Raw genomic sequence first — 24040 nt, forward strand, 5'->3', positions numbered from 1 at the left:
GCAAAAACATGAAAAATATTCTTAAAAATAGAAATTTCTTGTAAAAACATGTAATAAGAAATTGAGAGAAAATAACCTAATAATAAAATAATATGCATGCCATAAAAACAAAGACGAAATACTTGTGTTCACCATATAGTAAACACTCTATCATTCTCTACGTGTGATACAGAATTCCATTCGGAGAGGAAAAATCAATCTCAAAGAGTAACCAATAAGAAAGTCTAACCAGCAATTTAAGTTCAATAAAAAACTATGTACTTCAAATTAAAACAATCATCTTATGACAGGAAGGTCAATATGATCCAGCAACACATGCAATACTTCTTCAACTAATTTTATACTCATAATTCGAAACATATCTATTCGATCAAATTGGGATAAAAAAAAATTATAGTGCTCCTCCAGGCCAAACACATCCATTTGGTATGATAGCATGATACTTGAATCTGATGAACCATTTGATATGTACTCGTTCCCCATCTCTACATGAAAGAATGAATTGAGTATATCATGATGTGTTTTATAAGGTGTGAACATGCACATATGTATGTAAACTGCATATTATTTGGTATTCAGTTAGTAGGATGGAACGTAGCAGTCAAATACCTCACAGGCACTTAAGTTCAAAACACAAAGACACACCACACTTTCATTACTGATATTACATTTTTCTATTTCCCTCTATTTTTCTCAGCGACCAAACATTGGAGTAAACAAAGTAAAAAAGTAAAATAAAATCCTAAATTATGAACTATGAATAAACCTCAAAACAGCATAAACTTCAAACCAAAAAGTCCAAATTCCTTGCAAGAAACAAATCAACAAATCAGATTAAGTAAAGAAAAAAAACACAACCAGAACATAACATGCAAAAAAAATTGAAAGTCATCTATTTTTTTTTAGAGACCAAACCCAAAAAACTGGATCACAGTCCAAATTTCCTAAAAAAAAAATAAACCAACCAAACAATGGATAGTTCAGAATACATAAAAAATAGATGTAAAAGTACACATTGAAAGTTGCCTATTTAAAAAAACAAAGGTTAAAAAAATAAAACCCTATTTAGTTGACCATGCCCCCACCAAAGAGCAAAGGACAGTCAGCACCAACACAACATGTCCATTTTATTACCTGGTACCATCTGCATTGTAAGCCATTGTCGTGCACCAGCGACCAGGAGCATCATAATCAACTCGAGATCCCAAGTTGTCATACAACCATGCTTTTATCTTTCCATCCAGTGCAGTTGAAAAGATAAACTAAGTATAAAGGCACAAAAAAGATGTTAGGAACAAAAATATTGGGACTTAAGGAAGAATCCATGAAAGGAAGGCCAAACCAATAACCACAATAAGCTCAAAGCATTCAACTAAAACAATCAGAACAAAAAAAAAAAAAAAATCACAAATGAAAATGATACCTGAATGTTTTCCTTATAGTGAGGACAGACAGAATAAACAGGAGCCTCATGACCTTCAAACGTATACTGCTTTGCACCAGTAGTGCCATCCCACACCTACAATTACCAAACAAGATTAGGAAGGAATGACAAATTTACCTCAACTTAAAACATCAAAACGACCAAACATGCAACAAGACCAACCGACCTTGATGGTCTTATCGTCACCACAGGTTATCAGACAAAGTTGCTTGTTTGGGTGGGAGAATGCGATGTCATTTACCTCGCCAACATGAGCATCAATCTATATCAGTAAATTAAAGTAACTTTCAGTATAGCATCTCAAATACCATAGAAGTTAAAGTGCAAAAAGAATGAAACGGAAAAATTTATATTAGATATACCTCCAGGTGCTACTGTATATTATCATTCCCATGATAAGAATATATTTGAACGATGTGCCTGGACTATGCAACTCCTGTAATTGGAATAGAAAGAAGACATCATCTAATTGTCTAGTTCACCTTTAAGATATATATTAGTTGTGTACATGGAGTGAAAACCTCCAATGTATTAAGCATACCAAACAAAGAACCGTTAGGGCTCCAAATCACACGATTAATAGATACACCAGGATCTTTAACCAGAGCTGCCTGAAAATTCATCAATATCAGTTCCAATTACTCTACAATTTTTTTATTGGTAAACAAGTTCCAATTACTCTACTATTATAAGCATTAAGGATAAAACACTAACATTAACTTGTATCGTTAATGAAAGAAAAAAAAAAAAAAAGAGAAGGGACACACCTGCAGAGGCATTGAACATGCACTGAGATCCCAAACTTTGAAATTCCTCAAAACTAACCGCTCCCTAGAACCAACTTCCCACAACCCAATGTCCCCAACATTGGTACCAACTGAAGCACAACATGCAAAATATTCAATGGACATAAAACACCAAACATTTGTAGGAAGGAAATATAACATTTACAACACTGGATAGCAAGCTTAAATATTTATAGATAAAATCAAGAGGCTTTAAAAGAGAGCCAACCAAGAAGTAAGGTTTGTTGGTGAGAAGACTAAAGCATCTTTAAATGAGTTACTTTTGGTTGATGAGAGTCCGTAACCTTGAATTTTTAAGGTTTGGGAATTGCAATTTATCACGGAATAAAGGATTTGCTTCAATTAATTTTTTAAGCTCCACCAACATGATTGCTCTAGCAGATTTGGTATTTCCATATTTGGAAAGTTGCTCATTTTCTCTGTGATACAACAAATCTATTTTGACAACATTTTCTATAGTTGATTTCAAATGTCAGGGGGAAGAGTTGAACACAAATTCATCATACCTGAAATTCTCCAATGTCAAGAGCTGAGTGATTTCCTTGAAAAGCTTTTCATTAAATGTGGCAAAAACTTTCAAATCCTTTACTAATATATCCACAGCCTTGGAACGATCATGCCTATCAAAAAACAGTCTCATTCACATGCTATATGCCACAGAATCTCCAAAGACAAACAATCACTTCTCATAAAACCGACAATTAGATAATTAATAACCTAAAACTTGGAAGCTTACTTATCCAATGTCTCAAGATACTTTTGCTTCCTTATCTCAAAAAAGATTTTCATTGAGTATCGATTGTCGTCCACTTTTGTGAACCCGGAAAGGTACTTCTCAACCTCCTCTAGTTACAAGTGGATCCTATAAAGATTTATGTCAACAAACATAATATCAGTCCCTAACAAAATCTAAAGAACAAAAAATAGAATATCTAATGCACCTTGGAATCATTGAAAAGCTGAGAATACACTACGCTTACTAACAAATATTTCACATTTTTTCATCCAGATTTTCTACCACCTAAAATGTTTCAGTATTCACCATTGAATTATCATTTTGACATAAACGTGCACACAGTAGCAAAAATGTGCTTAAATTCTCAACTGCAAGTAGCACCAAACTACTCAGGCACATAACATGCATCTATATTCTTTAAACAATGACTTAAACAGCATAGCTCTGATGACCATACCTGGTCTGCAGTGGTTTCAACTGAGAGCTGCTTCCGCTCTTTAGCCAGAGCAAGCCACTGTGCAGAATTCAATTAATTATATAGTTTCCCATTAATTGATTTCTGAGATCCATCCAATATATTCAGAATTTGATGTAACATAGACCATATAGTAATTATTTATATTTAAAGCAAGAAAAAGAAACATTTATTTAAAAAAAAAAATCTCTAAACGGGGCTTTAAATTAACTATTCTAAATATGACATATGAATAAACAAAATAAATATTACAAAATAAATATAAAAAACATACTTCAAATAAAAGTGATAAAAAATACCACAAAGTAGAGGAGAAATAAATGAACGGTAGGAATAGCACAGATGAGCAGTCAGTGAAATGTCATAGAGCAAGATAAGAACATAACCAACTGATTCATGACAAATAATATATAAAGAAACAAAACATAATAAAATTAGGATTTTATTTATGAATGATACTATAATAAAATATTAAGAATGACAACAAACATTATGTATCAAATATACATACACACACACACACATAATATATATAGATACATGAAGATATAAATGTAAACAATATAAGAATTATTTATATTTAAAGCAGAAGAAATAAACATTTATTTAAAAAAAACAAATCTATGCATGCCATTAAATTAAATAATCTAAATATGGAGCTAGAATAAATAGAATAATTATTACAGAATAAATACAACAAGCATATTTAGCATAAAAAGGACAAAAAAAATACCAAAGTAGAGGACAAATAATTGAACAGTGGAAATGGTGCAGATGAATAGATAGTGAAATGATAATGAGCAAGATAAGAATAGAACCAGCTGATCTGCGACAAAGAACACATAAAAGTGTAGAATATAATGAAATTAGAAATCATATTTATTGAATGAGGCCATAATAAAATACTAAGAGTGAGAACATATATAATCAATAACATGGGTATTTATAAAATTGGAAATTAAACAGAATATAATACAGTGGGAGATAGAATTTGTTATTAATGGTCTTATTAATAATAACATTAATAACCTCATAAATATAGAATTCTTTGATAATATAAAATATAATATTCAATAATTATTAATAGATTTCAAGTATAATATTCAATAATATATAAATTTTCAACAACTATAACATGTGGAGTATAGTTTGTCACACGTACGGTAGCCCAAAAATATTTTTCACCAATTATAACATGTGGGATATAAATTATTCTCGTCTTCCCTCTCACTGCTGACACTTTTTTTCTCTTCTCTCCTCTCTATCTTTCTCTTCTGCTTTTGCCTCCACTCTCATAGCTCTTTCTTTCTCTCATTATCTCGCTTCTACTCTCAGACGCATCAACCGCAACACCAACATAACAGCTCCGTTTTGCACAGCCTGACTCCATATCACCTGGCCAAGAAAAAACAATTTTTTTCTTCGTGCAACAGAGATGATGAACATCGCATCCATTACTTCCCATTCTCCATGCTTAAAACTTTTTTTTTGTTTAGATTTACGTTTATAAATCTAAAGATATTTACACGCTTTACTATAGATCTAAGGAATTTTTTCTTCAGATCTGTTGTTTTATATATTTCCCATTTTTTCTGCAGATGTAACTTTTTTGGTGTACTAATTTTTATTTTCCAGATCTGCAAAAGATTTTCTTTTCGTTGCTACTGTTTGTCTAGTGTTTTTCTTATGATTTCTTCAACTACTTATATAGTGATTTATTGTGCTGGTATTTTCATTGAAGTTTTTTTTTTCCCTAACTTTACAGGTCCAAGGTTTTTTTTTTTTTTTTTGCACAACTGTAATTTTCGTTGCTTTTATTTTTCTTTCTGTAAATTTGTTGTTAATCTCATCTCTGCTTCGTTATACATTTTTTGGTATCAATTTTTTCATCGTTATTGAGCATAGTGATTTGATTGTCATTTGAGGTTTTGTGCAAGCTCTCTGTTTGGAAAAGTTTTCTAGTTTCAATCCTTATTCATCTAGACGTCTATTATATGGTTTGGGATATTTCGTTCTCATATTTGTTCTGGTCTGATCTAAGACTATATCGAGGTGGTGAATTTTTGCGATCTATGATCTTTTTTCTATTAGTATGAGTTCTCTTTCGAGTTTAACGAATCTATGTACAAATGTATTACATGTTTTGATTTTTTTTATTTTATTTCTTTCTCGCATGTCACTGTAATATTGTTCATATCTGAGAATCTTACTTTTATTTTGTTTTTTTTTTCTAGATAAAGGAGCCAGAAACAGCACTACAATGAAAAATGGAGAACCTGATCAGATTCAGTCATCTCTTTCTCAACTAAATTTAGTTTTCTAAATCCAAATATTCAAATAACTTTTTGTTGTTGTTCTTTCGTTTCGATTTTTTTCATCCATTCATCCCAAAAAAATTTATAGTAAGACTTTTTTTATTTATTTCTAACAATTTAGTATTGCATATAGAAATAAATAACTGAAGAAATAGTCAGAAATATTTACCAAAATAATCAACATAAAAATCAACATAAAATTCATACCTGTGAAACTGGAGAGTTGAGAGGCGAACCCAAAAGCGAAGAAACAGATTTGGGAGGAAATAAAGAGATGGAAATCACTCTTATACCAAGCGGCAGGCGGTGGAAGCGGTGGAAAGCAGAAAAAACAAAATAGAATCTGAAAAGAGGAAAACAGTAGAAAATAAACGAAGTGATAGAAGCAGTGGGAAAAAGAAATCAGAGATAAGATTAAAACACAGGAATTGGGAAAGCGGAAGAAAAGGGTAGTTAAAGATAACGACGGAAAAAAAAAAAGGTCCAAAGCGAAAAACAAAACCAGAACCTAGGAGAAGTCAAGGATAGAGCAGGAAAAGATATAGAAAATGAAGGGCAAAATCGAAAAACAACATGTTAGACAACAGCTGCCTGCTTCAAAAGCAGGGGTGAAATTGGTATAAATGTTAGAACTGAGGGACAGAAACGTAAAGAAATACGAAATAAAGGGCAAAATTGGAAATAAAAGATGGACGACACCTCCTTGCTTATTGCCGCTTATTATATATAAGATATACATTACAAGCTACTAGGGCTCCATATAATTTTCTTTAATACATGATAGAGTTAAATGGATGCTAGCAGAAGATATTACTAAATTTGAGAAGAGACTATTTTAAGGCATGTGCGTAAATATTTGAAAACTTTTGATTTCGTTTCTTATTAATTAATTCCATACGCATTCATTTACGAGGTCTACGACTCGTTTGTTTTTAAAGGAAGATAAGTTAAGATTAAAATTAAAAAATTTAATAAAATATTATTAAAATATATTTTTAATATTATTTTTATTTTAAAATTTAAAAAAATTAAATTTTTTATTTTATTTTATGTAAAAATTTTAAAAAATTATAACGATAAAATAAAAAAGTTTTAAATTTTTAAATTTTAATCTTAAAAGTAAACCTTGGTGGATTGAGAAAAATAAATAAGTAAATAAAATGTCAAAATTAAGTGGCAGGATGAGCTAGCTAGCGGCATTTCCAGCACTACTACAGTACTACGTACAGTACAGTAAATATTGGTGGTGGCCTGAGGGATGATGATGTGAGAAATTAGGTACCTACCTGGCTGCCGCCAGCTAGCTTCAATCTCCAAACTTTATAATAATTTATAAGGCCGTCCTTATAATTTTAGCTAGCTAGCTGTGGGCAATCGAGGGTTTTCTTTCTACTTTGTCTGGTTTTATTAAAATATACATATGTGTACTGGGGTTGGTGTTTTATGCGGTGAAGTTCATTCCCCTTAGACGTAACACAATGTAGTTTACAAATGCTATTCTTTGATTAATACCTCAGGTACTATATGTGTTTAGAAAATTATATACATAAGCTTCGCACTTCTATATATCACTTAAAAATATATAAATTTATTCTTTTATCTTTATATTTTATGAAATATAAAATGTAAAACATAAAAATAAAATAATAAAATTACATAATTTTTAAGTAATATACAAAGTGTGAAACTTTTATATAATTCAACTCTATATATTTAGGTAGCTAGCTAGGGTATGTAAGGGATAAAGTAGCGAATAGCTAACTACCAAGTTAGCCTATATATAAAATATATGAGACCAAAAAAAAAGGGTAGGCGGAAGGGACCGAAAGAAAGAAAGAAAGTGGCGTATGAGTTGTGCATTCATGTATTCTTAAACTATTTAGTATTAATTATAAGGCGTGGATGGCACGTCAATCATACTAAACCCTACTCTCTCTCTCTCTCTCTCTCTCTCTACGTGAGAGTACTGTACATGCTAATTAATTATATATGTTAATCATACAGCTTCTAGCTGTACTCATGTCGTATTTGTAATTTTGTGTCTAATTATTAGTATAATTTAGTACTGTTAACATATTATGATCTTTCAACAAATTTTATTAATTAATATATTCAAAAAAATCAATCTCTCATGTCATTATGTAAACTATTATTTAAAAGATTAAAAAAGAATTAACCTCTTTAGACAGAAAAACATACTAATATTATAAAACAAATTAAGGCTCATGTTAAGAAATTATCATGCTTAGGACTTTCATCTCCTCTTATTTTTAAAATTGTTGAAACAGATGCCTCTGATATTAGATATAGAGGAATTATGAAACAAAAATTATCAACTGATTTAGAACAGATTGTTTGATTCCATTCAGGATGTTGAAATCCTGCCCAAAAGAATTATAGTACTATTAAAAAAGAAATTTTAGTTATTGTATTATGTATTTTCAAATTTCAAAATGATTTGTTAAATCAAAAGTTTTTACTTAGAATAGATTGTAAATCAGCCAAAGAAGTTTTAATTAAATATGTGAAAAACTCGGCTGCGAAGCAAATATTTACTAGATGACAAGTTATATTAAGTATTTTTTATTTTGATATTGAATATATTAAAGGAGAATCTAATTCTCTTCCTGATTTTCTATCCCATGAATTCTTACATGAAAAATTATGTCATCTTCAAAATCAAAAGTAAAATCCAAATTTTCATACGCACGACCACCATCTTCTCTCTATCCTTCACCTTGTCCTTATGCAACTCTAAGACCATATACGGTATTGGGGTAATTACCACAAAACATTAGACCATCTTACAATTCATTTTCACCATTAGCCTCTCCAAAATTACCAACCTACTCCAAAGTTGTTTCCCCTTCTTCCTCTTCTCCTTCCCAAATTATTAATCCTCCATTATTATCTCAGCCTTCTTCATCTCCTATTATTATCAAATCTCATTGGCACCTAGTCTTCCCTATCGAATCTGAAATTCAACACATGTCTGACCCCTAGAAATTACTTAATGTCTTTCTTTTACCAGACTAGCATTATGTTCCGTAAAATATTAAGAAAATCCAGGATTTTTATGAATTCGTATTAGTAGACACTGACTCAATTATTCTCTCTGAAATTTCTTATTATCTTCAAACTCAATCTTCTCCATCTGCATCTTCAATTATTATTTTTCATAAAGTCACTATTAAACAAGTTCTCACTTTGGAACAATGGAAAAAAAATTCTTATTTAACAAGAAAGTTCTCTCATCATTATGATCCGCCTTATTATGATTATTACGATTACCATCAAGTATGAACAAAAATGTTCCTAAAACAAAATAAAAATTTGCGTCATTCATGGTTTCTTCATTTTGAAAAATTACAAGAAATCAACATACTTCCAAAATGGTTCTTATTAAAAAAAATAACAATATAAAAGCAAAATAATAAAATATAACAATATAATCACTAATGGCTCTGATACCAAAGGCGTATATCCCATGTAATAAATAGATAGTAATAATAGTATAATATTAATAAGAATAATAGACGGTAAAACTGGTCATATGCATGATAGCAGATAGAGCAAGCTATATAATCGACCATATGCATGAGAAAGTAAATAATATAGAAAAGAGATACGAAATAAACTTCTTCATTAAAAACATAATACTTATAAAGAGACTAATTCTCAAAGGAGTTGGAAGCAGAAGACATGAAGATAGGAAGATTTACAAAGTGAGGAGGACTGGAGTGGAGAGATTTGGGCGAGAGAGGAAGAGGTTTCAGATCAAGAATTATGAATGTCCTCCTTCCTTCGTGAACTCCTTTATATAGGTACTAGAACAGTACAAAACAATGATTCTAATAATACATGAACAGTACCAGTCAACAATAAAAACAAGAACACAATCAATCAACACTAAAAATAAACTAACACAGTACAAGACTCGTAAACTAGTATGTACAAAGTCATTTATTTTTTCTGGACAATAATCTGACATGAATAATAATCTTCTGGGGAGATAATAATCCTGACAACTTCCATCTATTATGTTGACTAATTGAGAAAGTAGTAATCTTTTGAAATCACATAATCTGGGGTCATAATTTGCTAATTCCAGTTCAAATCAATGTTTTGAATAGTGTACTGGACGCTGTACCGGTCAAGGCACTGGAACGAAATATTTCGATACCGATACCGTTTCGGGATAGTCGATATATAAATAAAGTATATATAAAAATATATATATAAATTATATTTCAAAATAATAGTCTATATATAAATAAATTATATATAAATGCATATATATAAATTATAAATAGTCTAGTCTGAATTGAAGATTAAAAAATAAGCTTGTAGTTTGAAAAAACGAAAAAAAAAACACACACACACAGGCCGAAATTCAGGCCAGTACCGGCTGGTATTTTGGCCAGTACGGAACAGGTAGAGTACCTGTGCCGGCCAGACGGCCGAAACGAAAATTTCGGCCTTACCGGCCTGTACGGTACGAAATTTAAAACACTGGTTCAAATGGGTCTTGGGAATCCATCAGATGTATTAAATGGTAGGGTGAGTAATCTTGAGAATGAGAGACATCTTGGTTACCCTGAGAATGAGAGGCATGTTGAGAAGGAGAGGCCTGATAGGCTGGTGATAATATAAGTTGTTGTAATGGAAATAATCTAGCGAGATGATGTGCTTCTTCTTCATTGTCACTTCTGGAGTTTTGGTAACTTTTGAAAACATATTTAAGACATGATCATAATTGTATTTTTTCCATCATTTGACAGAAACTTAGCGGGCTAGAAACATAGTGGTTTTGAGTGAGGGATGAGGTTTGATGACGTATTCCATTCCCATTTCATAATTCAATTTAATTTTATTTTGAGAAAGAAAAGCAGAAGTGGTGAATAATGATTTAATGCTGGTGTACTGTCATTTTGTGAACTAAATATTCGGAGACTTTCCTGGAGAGGAAGATGAAGGAGAAGAGGTTCAGGTCTGTAATATTCCTACCATAGTGAGAACCGCTTTGGAAGTGTGTTGATTTCTTATAATTTTTCAAAATGAAGAAACCACGATTGATGCAAATTTTTATTTTGTTTTAAGAACATTTTTTACCATGCTTGCTGGTAATCATAATAATCATAACAAGGCAGATCATAAGGATGAGAGAACTTTCTTGTTAAATAGGGATTTTTTTTCCCATTGTTTCAAATTGAGAATCTATTTAATGATAACTTTATGAAAAATAATAATTGGAGATACAGGTGGAGAAAGTTGAGCTTGAAGAGAACAAGGAATTTCAAAGAGAATAATTGAGTCAGTATCTACTAATATGAATTCATAAAAATGCTGGGTTTTCTTAATATTTTGTAGAACATAATGTCAGTCTAATAAAAGAAATGCATCAAGTAATTTCTTGGGGTCAAACAGGTGTTGAATTTCAGATTCGATGGGGAAGCCTGGGTGCCAATGAGATTTGATGATAATAAGAGATAAAGAAGGCTGAAATAATAATGAAAGATTAATAATTTGGGAAGGAGAAGAGGAAGAAGGAGAAACAACTTTGGAGTAGGTTGGTAATTTTGGAGAAGCTAATGGTGAAAATGAATTGTAAGATGGTCTAATGTTTTGTGGTAATAACTCCAATACCGTATATGGTCTTAGAGTTGCAGAAGGATAATGTGAATGATAGGGAGGAGATGGTGGTTGTGCGTATGAAGATTTGGACTTTACTTTTGACTTTAAAGATGATATGATTTTTCTTGTAAGAATTCTCGGGATAGAAAATCAAGAAGAGAATTAGATTCTCCTTTAATATGTTCAATATCAAAATAAAAAATACTTACTATAGCTTGTCATCTAGTAAATATTTGCTTAGCGGCCATGTTTTCACATCTTTAATCAAAACTTCCTGGGCAAATTTACAATCTATTATAAGTAAAAACTTTTGATTCAACAAATCATCTTGAAATTTAGAAATACATAATACAATAGCTAAAATTTCTTTTTTAATAGTACTATAGTTCTTTTGGATAGGATTTCAACATCCTGAATGGAATCGAACAATCTGTTCCAAATTAGTTGATAATTTTTGTTTCATAATTTCTCCATATCCAAGATCAGAGGCATCTGTTTCAACAATTTTAAAAGTATGAGCAGATGAGAGTCCTAACCATGGTAATTTCTTAACATGAGCCTTAATTTGTTTTATAATATTGTAAGTTTTTCTGTCCAATGAGGTGAATTCTTTTTTAATTTTTTAAATAATGGTTTACATAATGGCTTGAGAGATTGATAAAAATCTGCAGCATAGTTGAGACTCCCTAAAAGTCTCTATAGTTGATTCTTATCTTTTATTTCATCTAGAAATTTATCAGCAAATTCTATTGCTATACTAATTGGTGTAATAGTTCCCTGATAGATTTCATGTTCAAGAAATCTAAGTTTTTCTTGAAATAATTTTATTTTTGGTGATGAAACGACTAATCCATTTTGTTTGATAATTTGAACAAAAGTATTTAAATATTTTCAATGTTGTTCAATAGATGAAGAAAATATTAATACATCATCTATATAAACTATCGAAAAATGAGTGAAATGGGTACATATCTTATTCATAATATTTTGAAATTCACTAGCAGCATTTTTTAATCCAAAAGGCATAACATTTCATTCAAAATGTCCAAAGGGAACTGTGAATGTTGTCTTAAAAGTTTATAATTGATGACCAAACAAGGAACTCCTCTTTCTAATTTTACTTTTTTTTAACATAAAAGGCAGCACAGCTCCATGGTGAGTTATTTTTCCTTATTAATCTTTTTGTTCTTAAATCATTAATTTCTTTTTTACAGTATTATAATAATTCATTATTCATTTGAATAGGTCTAACCTTGGTTAGAATATTTTTCTCAGAAAATTCTTTTTCATTAGGTAATTCAACTATATGTTATTTTCTGTTCCAGAAGGTATTAGGCAGGTTGGAGCATACTTCATTTTCAATTATAGTTTTAAAATTATCAATTTTTTGTGTTAATAACGGGTCTTTTAATTGTTTTTGAATTCTTTTATATTTTAATTATTGTTTTAAGAAACTTATCTGATTTTCTTTTCTTCTAATTTTTTTTTTTTTGTTAGAAAATTAATTTCTCTGGTTAATGAGACTTCCTTTAAAGAGTTAATTTCTTTTGATACTGGGGGAAATAAGAATTTTAAATTGATTTTTTTGTCCAAATATTTTAGTAGAGATTCATTCTTCTGTTACAAAGAAATGGTAGAGTAAAGTAAGAAAATGATTTCTTAATATTACTTTAGTATCAATATTTTTAACTAAAATAAATGTTGTTTTAAAACAAATTCAATTGTTACAGATATGTGCATTAGATAATTTATAATTTATATTTAATTTTGTTCCATTGGTTTGGGATAATGTTTCTTTTATTTTTTCAAAATATTTAGAAGGTATTAATCTCTCTTATATATAATTTAAATCTGCTCATGTATCTTATAGAGCAATTGTAGTGAAAGAAAATTTTTGATTAATTGAAATTGTCTGTTTCATCTTTTATAACTAATGTTGAACACTCTCTTTATTCTTTATTATGTTCTTTATCATAAAAATTATTTTCATTTTTCTCTATTTTTAATAATATAATTTCTTGTAATAATTATTCATTTGAAACTTCTAATTTAAGATTGGATGTTTTCAAATTTCTGATATCTTGTTTTATTTCATTGATTTCTTGTTGTATATCTTGTATTGTAATTTTCTGTTTATCGGTTCATCTTCCTATTATTTCTGAAAAATTATAAGGTGTTGAGGATGACGTTACCGAAGCATTTTGATTATTAAAAGTGTCTTTTAACTTTTCCAAGTAATCTTTTCTTTCTTAAGGGTTACTAATTTTGTCTATTAATTCTAATATAATATTTTCTTGTTTTGAAAGTACATTAATGATTTTATTACAAATATAATTATATTTATCTAGACAATTACAAATCTGTACTTCATCTTCTTCGGATTTACTATCAGAAGATTTCTTTGAAAAACTTGATTCTTTTAATTGATAGATTCATTCTTCTTCTGAAGAATTATCTTCCTCTTCACTTGAATGTATTATTAAAATATCTAATAATTTGTCTTTTAATGCTTTAGATATATCTAGTTCATTAATCTGTTGTTTAACTTTACAATTTGATTTATAATGTCCAACTTTTCCACATTTATAACAAACAATTTGTTTTTTTCTTTTTATTAGTCTTTTTAGGACTTTTTAGTGGTTTATTATATGTTTGTTTATCTTTTTATATGGTCTTTTGTATCTTTGTTTTTTGTTAGAATAATTCTTATAAACTCTTTTTTCTTTTCTGTGTATTCTTGAATGGGCTAATAGTGGGGTATAACCAAACTGTTCACAAAAAGTACCTAATTCTTTTCTAGCAAATTTCTTTTCTTTCTCAATTTGCTTTTTTAATCTTAAATCTTTGCACATAGTTAACCCAGTTCTATTAATATTACTTATTATATCACGATATGTGAGATTATGAAAGTCAATAGTACCATCTGATTTTGATAATGATTCTCGTACCTTTTGGGCGAAGTAATATAGAAGTTCGGCTATAATCTTTTCCTTTCAGTATGACTGTTGGCAATCATTTCTGATCATAACTTTAGTTAGAAATACATCTTTATACCAACGAAAATCAGATAATTGAGGGCATTTTAAATTAATCAATAAATCATTGGTTCTTTCCTTGAATTGAACAAGATCACCAACAAAGTGTTTAGTTAATGTATATATTAATGTATTTACAACATCTTTTAAAGGTAAATCGTTTTCTGTTTTAATCACTTGTATGTTTTCATCATATTTATATGTAGTTAATATTTGTGACCTTTATTCATATGAAAGATAGTGATCCCACAAACCTTTTAATTGGCCAGTAAACCCTGTGACAATAATATGTGCTACTGAGTGATCAATTTTTCTATTATTTTTATAGACGTTAGCAACCATAATCATTTCTTGGAAATGATTTAATATTTCATACTCAGATAATCCGTCTATATTCCATTCATATAATACATCTGGTGTGAAAGCAGATCTTACTATATGTTCTCTTTCCTCGAATTGCATATCCGGTGGAGTAGGTCTCGGATACCAATTACGAGTAATAGAAACATGATGTTTAGAATCTCTAGCTGAAAAACTATTAACATGATCTCCTCTAATCTTATTTATTTGTAAATCTAGATTTTTAAATTGGTTTTCAATATTACTAATTTCAGAGTCAAATATTATAGGTGAATCTGTCTTGCTTAATATATTAATATGGGGTTGTTTTGAGGTAGATGCAGTATTACTAATAGTTAATTTTTCTAATTTATTAGAGATTTGTTCCAACAAATCATTTTTTTTTTTTGAAAAATTAGTTTTTAAATGAGATGGAATCTCATGGGAACAAATAAAGGGGTTTCTTTTACTTCTTTAATAGTGAGTTTTATAAGAGATATTTGGGCTTCAATTCTTTCTAATTGTTTACCCATGGTTTTTAGATATAAATTGGTAATATTGTTTTGTTGGATTATATTATCAAAATTTTTATCAGTGTTTGTAATATTATGTTTTTTTTATTGGTGAAACCAAAATTTGAGTATTTCTCTAATTGAACTTAATAACTTTAAAATGGGGTATTCTTCATAAATAATTTGATTATTCTCTCCTTTAAGCCATTGGTTAGTAGTCATGTTTATAATAGATAATTGATTTGATTTATATATCTCAAACCATGTAAAGAAAGATATATTAATCTGTATTTTTTCTAAATCCTCGTAATATTTTTCTTGAATATAATCTCTTTCTATTTTTGTAAAAGTTGAGAAAAATATTATTCTTTTGTAACTATTTTCTTTTTTCATACAATCTTATTTGAAATATTTTTTGTTAATTTTAAATTCTTCTTTATTCAGGGTATATATTTGAACATTATCTCCAACTATTTGTGAATATGTTGGAGAATAAGGTTCTTTTTCAGGATTATGAGAGGTGGATGCTTTATCAGGATGGCTAACAGTATATACTGGTGTATCAATAATATTTCCAGGAATAATTCTCCGAATTTGTGTGTCAAGACTCTGGGATCTAGTATCAAAAGATCTAGTGTCAAAATTTTGGGATTTATTCCTAGAGATTGATGTAAGAACATATCTGAGTGTACGATAACTAGAGGGTGCTGGAGAAAAATAATGTGAAAAATATCTTCTAAAATGTTGAAAAGCTATTTGGATTGTTCCGTCCGGTTTTTGATCTATATATTCAAGATCATCCTTAGAATTATTTTCTATCTTAAGTAATAGAGTAATATTATCTAATTGTCATTCATTAGGAAGAGTAATTTGATTCCAATTGATTTGTTTAAGAATTTGTATACTAGAGTTTTGTGTACTAGATTGCAATAATAATGTATATTCTTTTAGACTGGTAATAAGAACTTGTGGTTCTAATGTTATTTTCATTCATTTATAATGGATCTATAAACTACTATTAAAGGATGTGATCCTTTCATCATTTGATAACTGTTTGTTTTATTATTTAATGTTAAATCATGTAAAATATTAGTATCAAATAATGAAATGGAATAATTGGGAAAACAATTAAAATAAACTGGTCATTCGAACAAGCTTAATTCTACCATTCCAGGTAATGAATCATGAAAATTATAGTGTTTTCCGTCTCTTAAGCAGAGTAATAATGAGGTGTTTAATCCACTTCTAGTGAGTGGTTTTATAGCTACTTGTACTAGTCCAATATGTATGAAAAAATATTTTTGTTCTTTGTGATGTTTAATTGCTTCTTATGTTAATAGTTGTAATGATTCATAATTATTATTTAAATTAATAGTTTTTTCTACTGTTTTAATTGTATAATTTGTAAGAAATGATAATTTAGAAGAAAAAGTAGAATGTTTGTATATTTGATTTTTTAAAACATTAGGAATTGTCCAATCTTGTAGATTCCTTTCTATATCTATTATACTGTAATCTTCTTAGTTGATGTTATCAGGTTCTATGAGGATACTAGTAGTGGTTTCCTTAGGTTTGAATAAAAAATTCATTGAGACAGGTTTTTAAACAAAGATTTCCTATATCCAAAGAGAAATAAGTAGATTAAGAACTTGAGGGAACATTACCGGAACCACCCTTAAAGCCTTCTAGCATGAATAGGCTGACTATCGGTTTTTCATGGCTTACCAACACAAACTTTTCAATATACTTCATTTTCTTTAGTTATGGATTATCTTTGTAAGAATCTGTATAAATGATTTCTTACTTCTTTTTCTTTCTTTTATTTTTTATTTTTTAGTTATAAAGTAAGGATCCTCAAATGATTTCATACACTATTAATTTTGTTTCTTAAGAAGTTGCAGTCAGTTTCATAGTATTCTATTGCCGTCTGTCTATTTTGATATACATGATATTTAGTCATTATTAATGTATAATCTTGTCTCATCAATTGTTGTTGTCTCTTAAGATCTTTTATGTTATTCATCAAGATTTGTAATTCAAGTCTTAAATTATAATCTACACATTTTAACTTATATAAATCACGAAAACCAATACTATGAGTATATTAATAATCCATCATAAAATATATAATTTAAAGTTAAATAGCAATGAAAAAATAGCAATATAAAAGCAAAATAATAAATTATATTAATTAATATATTCAATTAGAATACCCAAATATACGCATTACATTATATATATATATATATATATATATACACACGTATATATTATATAGTATCCATAATTTTTAATGTCTATATATATATATATATTCTTTTGTGCAGAAATTCTGTTCTAATGTCTGATCGATGATCACTAAGGGATAATTACAATCTAATCTGAGTCAAATTAAATTGCAGATCGATGTGGCATTCTTATTTTTCTTTGTTTAGACTCTAGAGTCTAGAGTAGTATATATAGAGGCAATGAATAAGGAACTAATAGAATTAAAAATTGAAAAAAAAAAATCGTCTGACCTATAGAATTAAATATGGATAGCAATCATAGTACACAACTGCAAGCTATTAATATATACTTGGCCCATGTTAAGTTTATATTTTAAACGTTTCTCTGTTTGGTGAATTGAAATTAAAATTAAAAATTGAATAAAATATTATTAAAATATAATTTTTTAGTATTATTTTTATTTTAAAATTTTATAAAATTTAAATTATTTATTTTATTTTATATAAAAATTTAAAAAAATTATAATAATTAAATGAGATGAGTTGAGTTGAAAAAAAAAAAAAACAAGGCCAGATTACCCAAGCAACCTACAGACTACCCAAATCCACGTGATAAAAGAATTCATGAAAACTTCCAGTGAAGTAGAGACATGTTCAGGATTTTTGTTTTATCAATGTAACATATTATTTGATATATTTATACTACTCTTCATCTTAAATTTTCTTATCTTTAATCTTATAAAATAATATGAAAGCATGACATATTTTAAATGACTTCATAAGTCAACTACTTCAAAAAGAAAGCCATTTAAAATGCAACACTTTTATTAATGTGAAATAAAAGAGTAATACTACATACAATCGTGAAATATGCAAACGTCGTGTAGTCGTTTTGAAAAAGAGTGAAATCTACTATTAAGAATTTTTTTTTTTTTTTTATGTGAGTCCAATATTTATTCACTTTTTTCAAAACAATTGCGCGACGCTTACGTACTCACGAGCAACTATCATTTCTCGAAATAAAATTCAAAATAAACACTGAATAACATTTTTCTATTTGATAGTACTGTTACAGAGCCTGGAGCGTCCCTGATCATGTTGCACACACGTTATCCATACTCATGTAAAATGCCAACATAACCTCAAATAAATTTGGATGTGTTATATTTCCTAGTATTTAACCAATTATTGTAGGGGTGTGCTAATCTCAGTTTCGTGTGTTAATTCGTGCATACACTTGGAAAAGATATGTTATTTTTTTCTTTAAATTTTCATATTTTTTGCAGCATATATAGCAGCTAGTACATGTATACTGAGATATAGATCCCTCACTATCAATGTCTAGCTCTTTCGCATTGTAAACATTAACCCACTATATATAACATCTTAGAAAGACTCAGGCATCCCCAAAGGGGGAACATGAATTGTAATCCATCCTCTATGGAGTGTGGAACTACAACAAAACAGACACAATGCCCCTAACATAAACATAAGCTTTAAAAGAGAGGTTCTTGCTATTTGCAATCAGGCGTGTCAATACACCACTTGCCTTAAAGACCTATTACAATCATAAAATAAATAAATAAATCAACACCAATGCCTTTTCATTTTAGCTGATGTAGCACCTAAGATTGACATGCAATAGTCCTCATATCATTGGACTCGTTTGTTTTCACATATGAGATAAGTTGAGATAAAAGTTGAAAATTAAATAAAATATTATTAAAATATATTTTTTTAATATTATTTTTGTTTTGGAATTAGAAAAAAATTGAATTGTTTATTTTATTTTGTATGACAATTTGAAAAAATTGTAATAATTAGATGAGATGAAATAAAAAGTTTTGTAAAAGTGAACAAAGCTAGGAACCTCTTACTTCGACATCCCATGACATCACAACTCCTCAATTGACTCTGGTGTACTACTGGTACCACTGCAGATACACCATTGAGCATCTTCCCAGGAATAAAGCTCATGAATGCCCAAATAAAAAGTACGGCAGCTAATACCAATAGCAATACTTCATCAGTTGCATGCACAAAATTCGCAAGCTTTGTGAAGCATTATTTCGTACTAATACATATCAGGATGCATCACAGATTCACAATCACTGGTCTGAATTAGACCCCCCAAACCAAGAAAGAGCCAAACCCCAGCACTTCTAGACAATGATTCATTGGTCATATCTCGAGTGGCAGTGATGGAGCTTCAATTTAACAATACATGATAGCAATTTGTCTTAAAATTAAACCAATAGGGGTTGACTCAAATGGTAAAAGCCTTGGTCTTGGTGGTATGCCCTCCAGGTCTAAGGTTTGAATTCTCTTAGGTGAAAATAATTTCTAGGGGCCAATTGGACTGGGGGAACTTCCCCTTAAATTACCTAAGGTGCACTTACGAGAAACTCCTTGTCAAGAGACTATGCACCCCCGAGATTAGTTGGGACTTTGTTCTCGGACACCCGGTATCAATCAAAAAACAAAATGTCTTAAGAAAATCACATGTATATCAAGTAATCTATCAAAATTGTCAATTACTTCTTAGTTGCAATATATTATTTTTGTAACACCCCTAGTCCTACATTGAGAAAAGAAATAACTTAAATGGAGTGGAGAAATTATAAAAGTAGTCATGACTCATAACATTAATCCTACATTGGCTACTTGCTAGGTGAACAGCTCTAGTGGGCTTTATAAGTAATTTAGGAAAAGGACAATGCTAGGGACCCTGCATTATACCAATAGTGCAAATTGCACCTTTTTTTTTCCAAACATTTTTTAAACCCTTTTAAACATTTTGAAAAAGAAAAATCACAAACTCATTAAAAAAACTTCCTTAACCTTTAAGTAAAAAAAAAAAACACACACACACAAATAGTTAGCTTCTCTTGATAGCTTCTCTCGGTGGGAGAAGCATTTTCCTTGGGAAAATTTCAAATTGACGAGTTATGACACAAATATGGCTAGCACTTTCCCTGGGTTATTACATTTGACATCAGAGCCAAATTCTCAACTAGAAATGTAGTACTGGAGCCATGTCACCTACAATGAATGGCCTGACAAGTCAAGATTTTTTTAAGTAGAAGTCAAGAATTTAAAGAGTGGTAAACAGATCCCATATTGCCTGATATAGAGAGGTTATTGCCCTTCAGTAAAGCAAGGGGTGCAAAAAAGGACTTCCCGGGAGGTCACTCATCATAGTACTACTCTCAGCCAAGCACATTTAACTGTGGAGTTCTGATGGGATCCAGTGCATTGGTGTTGGTATGACCGCACCCAAAGCCACGTGTATATTTATAGGGGAATTATGACTTAATCAACAGACTTCTTAGATTTATGCTCTTCAATTCTTATAATCTGTTTCTCCTAAGTAATAAAAAAGATTAAACTTCATATAGTACATAAAGAGAGCCCCTGAGTACATTTGGTGCAAGGAGACTAGGTTTAAGAAAATGTTTTTGCAGTAAAATGTTCATTCGACCAAACCCCTCACACCTTCAATCTGATTGCAGGCTAAAACCTTCTTTTCACCATCCATTAATGATGGTAATGCTCCACAGCTCAGCATATGATGAACTCCATATGAGTCAAATTCACAAATCTAGAACTGCATGCACCAACAGTTCCCATGTTGAACAATAATTGAAAACTTACATGCTAAGGCCTAAGATGAACCGGAGGTCTGGAAGGCTTATATACAACAATCAACTACAACTGTGTGAAAAGTTTAAAAAAAAAATGCTTGCAGAAAAGGGTAAAGAGAGAAGAGCCTCGATAATTAGGTCAACTCAACCCCAAGGGGTTGGCCCAAGTGGTGAAGGTGTTGGTCTTGGGATATCACTCCCTTCAAGTCCAAGGTTCAACACCTCATGGGTGCAAACAATCTTTTGGGGCCATACCTCCGGCAGCAATTTAATCAGTTCCGTATAAGGAAACTTCCAAGAGTGCGGTGCACAGGACTGGGGTTTACTCTGCAGGGGTGGGTCCGAAGGGCCCTGCCTTGGAGAGGTTCCCCGACGCCAAAAAAAAAAGAAAAAAAATTAGGTCAACTCTATCTAATCAAAAGCAAAAAATTAGGTCAACTCTCGAATTAACATACCATGCCTTCACGATTCGAAGGCAAATAATACATTCAACAATTTAGAAACTAAACACAACCTAAAGAGAAGAAAATTAAAGGTACGGATAACTAAAGAAATCAACATAAAACTTCAAATATTTCTAATACTCTCTCATTACTGGTTAAAATACAAGCCAACAAAAAAATTCTTGAACATATCCACAATAATTATGTTGCTCAAACATCAATAATTCATAGCATGAAACCACAGAAGATCGACCCACATAAACCTAGACAGAACCAACAACAGATTACAGCCCCACGGAAATACTATATTTTTTCTATTTCTTGGCATTGCTTTTACCTCCACCGGAGGCGTCCCCTCCCGAACCCGCCTGTGCCGCTTTCTTCGCGGTCTTCTCTTGCAGCGCCTTTGCGTCCCTGCCCACACAAACCAAATCAAAACCAAACTTATAAAAATTTTCAGAAGAGTGAAAAAATAAGAAGAAAAACAACAAAGAAGTAAAGCGAAGAGAGAGAGAGAGGAAGGAAAAGGACCTCTCACGACGCTGTTCAGGGGTCAAACCATCGTCTTTGCCCTTGGCACCCTTGCCGGTGCGAGCCTGAGCCCTCTCGCGATCGCGATCTCTCTGGTTGCCGCGTGAAGATCGGAATTAAGGGAAACCAAAACGAACTGAACGAACGAACATAAAGACCAAAGAAATTGTTACGTCGTAAAGCACTATTCTAACCGATTAGATGCACAAAATTAAGGAATTCAGAAGCATAAGAAAACCCTAAAATCCGGAAAAAGGATATGAGTCATGGTCAGATCTGATATGATCGAGACGAAGTAGAATTGAGAAATCGGAAGGTAAAGGCCAATGAGAGTGCCGGGAGATTGGATAATTCTCTTTTATTATAGTGCACCGCTTATTCTTCTTCTACTCTCTCCCTCTCCCCCGATATTCTCTCTCCCGATTTTTTGGTTTGCTTGTAAATTCTAATTTTGAAAATTCTATTTCATGTGCTTTTGTTTTCATCTAAATCATTTATTCTCATATTAATATGTTAATAATGGACAAAAATGCAACGTCAGCAACAGTCATTATTTGCCACGTATCATCTCAACAATAAATATGAAAAAAAATCATAAAAATTTTAAAAATTAAACAAATCGACCCAAGATTAGACCCTTGGGGCACCGCTTAAGATGACCAGGGCCATGCCCAGCTCTACCAAGTATGGTTGAGTAAAAATTCAAAATTTAAATTTAAAAATTCGATTCTACATTTGGCTTTTTTTTTTTGGTTCTATTCTGATTTTCATAAAAGGAAATCAGAGTCGGTTTATTTTTAAATTCTTCAATTGGAGTTGAAGTCAGAGTTAGAAGTGTCGCTAGACCGACTTTGACTCCGATTCGACTATAACTTTATACTCTGAATCTGTCTCTAACTTTGATATTGTATACATGTTATAAAAAATATGTATTTATCTATACATTTATTATATATATTAGTTTAGTTATACAGTTATATAACTATAACTTATATAATTAAATTCAATAATATACTAATATGAGCTAATTATCATAAAATAATATACTTATATTATAATATAAATAGGTTAATGATAGTTTAATATATGTAAACATCATAGTATTACTATCATACATAATCCAGTATACAAATAAGTTAGATACTAGTATTTAAATAAGTTTAGTATAATAAGTTAAAAACACGTACATATACTAATTTACTAAAATATAATAACATGTAATTAGACACTAGAAAGTCTAGTATATAATTAAGTTAAACATTAGTTTAATAACATGTAATTAAACATTATAGTATAAGTCTTGTATAGAAATAAATTAGACACTAATATAGAAATAACTAATAAGTCTAGTATAATAAGTTAATAACACATAATAATAATTTACTAAAGTATAATAACATGTAATTGACACTAGAAATAAGTCTAGTGTAGAAATAAGTTATAAATAAGTTAGACACTATAATATAATAACAAGTGATTAGACACTAAAAATAATATGTAATACTATAGGATGATAACATTAATTAGACATTATAGAATAAGTCTACTATAAAAATAAGTTAGGTATTAATATAAAAGTAAATCAGCAATGAATGATTTAGTTTTAATTTTAACTTTTTTAGAAAATTTGAAATTTGAAAATCTACAAAAAGTTCTTTTTTAAAATGGACTAAATATGAAACTAAAAGAAAACTTAAATCCAACTCCGGTTCAACAAGCCGGAGTCATATCGGAGCCTACACAAATCAAAATGTGAGTCAGAGTTTGAATCTGAACTCGAATCGGACTTCGACTAAGTCAATGTTCACCCATACTACCAAGAGTGACAATTTGTCATAGGCCCTACTTGGATAGTCTCAAGTAGTATTTAAATGCGACCAAAATGAATAATGATATAC

At 30.0% G+C, this 24040-nt stretch overlaps 1 protein-coding gene, 2 long non-coding RNA genes and 1 pseudogene across 7 annotated transcripts; all 4 read right to left on the bottom strand.

Annotated features, from left to right (window-relative positions):
* Nucleotides 1-1133: 1133 nt before the first annotated feature.
* Nucleotides 1134-6512, bottom strand: LOC121241022. Of its 5 annotated transcripts, XR_005935635.1 has the most exons (12): nucleotides 4304-4593; nucleotides 3761-3919; nucleotides 3444-3500; nucleotides 2987-3112; nucleotides 2757-2870; nucleotides 2459-2669; nucleotides 2212-2321; nucleotides 1986-2055; nucleotides 1807-1880; nucleotides 1611-1706; nucleotides 1424-1519; nucleotides 1134-1262 (listed from the first exon to the last, which is right to left on the bottom strand). It is a non-coding gene; the product is annotated as an uncharacterized LOC121241022 (long non-coding RNA). The 5 variants fall into 5 exon arrangements; XR_005935632.1 differs by lacking the exons at nucleotides 3444-3500; nucleotides 3761-3919; nucleotides 4304-4593 and adding an exon at nucleotides 5984-6512 and having other exon boundaries at nucleotides 2987-3090; XR_005935631.1 differs by lacking the exons at nucleotides 3444-3500; nucleotides 3761-3919; nucleotides 4304-4593 and adding an exon at nucleotides 5984-6512 and having other exon boundaries at nucleotides 2987-3095.
* A 12296-nt stretch (nucleotides 6513-18808) lies between these two features.
* Nucleotides 18809-19650, bottom strand: LOC121239443. The gene is made up of 2 exons (XR_005935304.1): nucleotides 19402-19650; nucleotides 18809-19082 (listed from the first exon to the last, which is right to left on the bottom strand). It is a non-coding gene; the product is annotated as an uncharacterized LOC121239443 (long non-coding RNA).
* A 1034-nt stretch (nucleotides 19651-20684) lies between these two features.
* LOC121243701 lies at nucleotides 20685-20802 on the bottom strand (annotated as a pseudogene).
* A 926-nt stretch (nucleotides 20803-21728) lies between these two features.
* Nucleotides 21729-22618, bottom strand: LOC121239451 (small EDRK-rich factor 2). The gene is made up of 3 exons (XM_041136701.1): nucleotides 22404-22618; nucleotides 22143-22245; nucleotides 21729-22025 (listed from the first exon to the last, which is right to left on the bottom strand). The coding sequence occupies exons 1-3, from the start codon at nucleotides 22408-22410 to the stop codon at nucleotides 21926-21928; spliced, it is 210 nt and encodes a 69-aa protein (XP_040992635.1). The 5' UTR covers nucleotides 22411-22618; the 3' UTR covers nucleotides 21729-21925.
* Between the last annotated feature and the right edge of the window lie 1422 nt (nucleotides 22619-24040).

The sequence above is a fragment of the Juglans microcarpa x Juglans regia genome, chromosome 1D, assembly GCF_004785595.1.
Source record: "Juglans microcarpa x Juglans regia isolate MS1-56 chromosome 1D, Jm3101_v1.0, whole genome shotgun sequence".
NCBI lineage: Eukaryota > Viridiplantae > Streptophyta > Magnoliopsida > Fagales > Juglandaceae > Juglans > Juglans microcarpa x Juglans regia.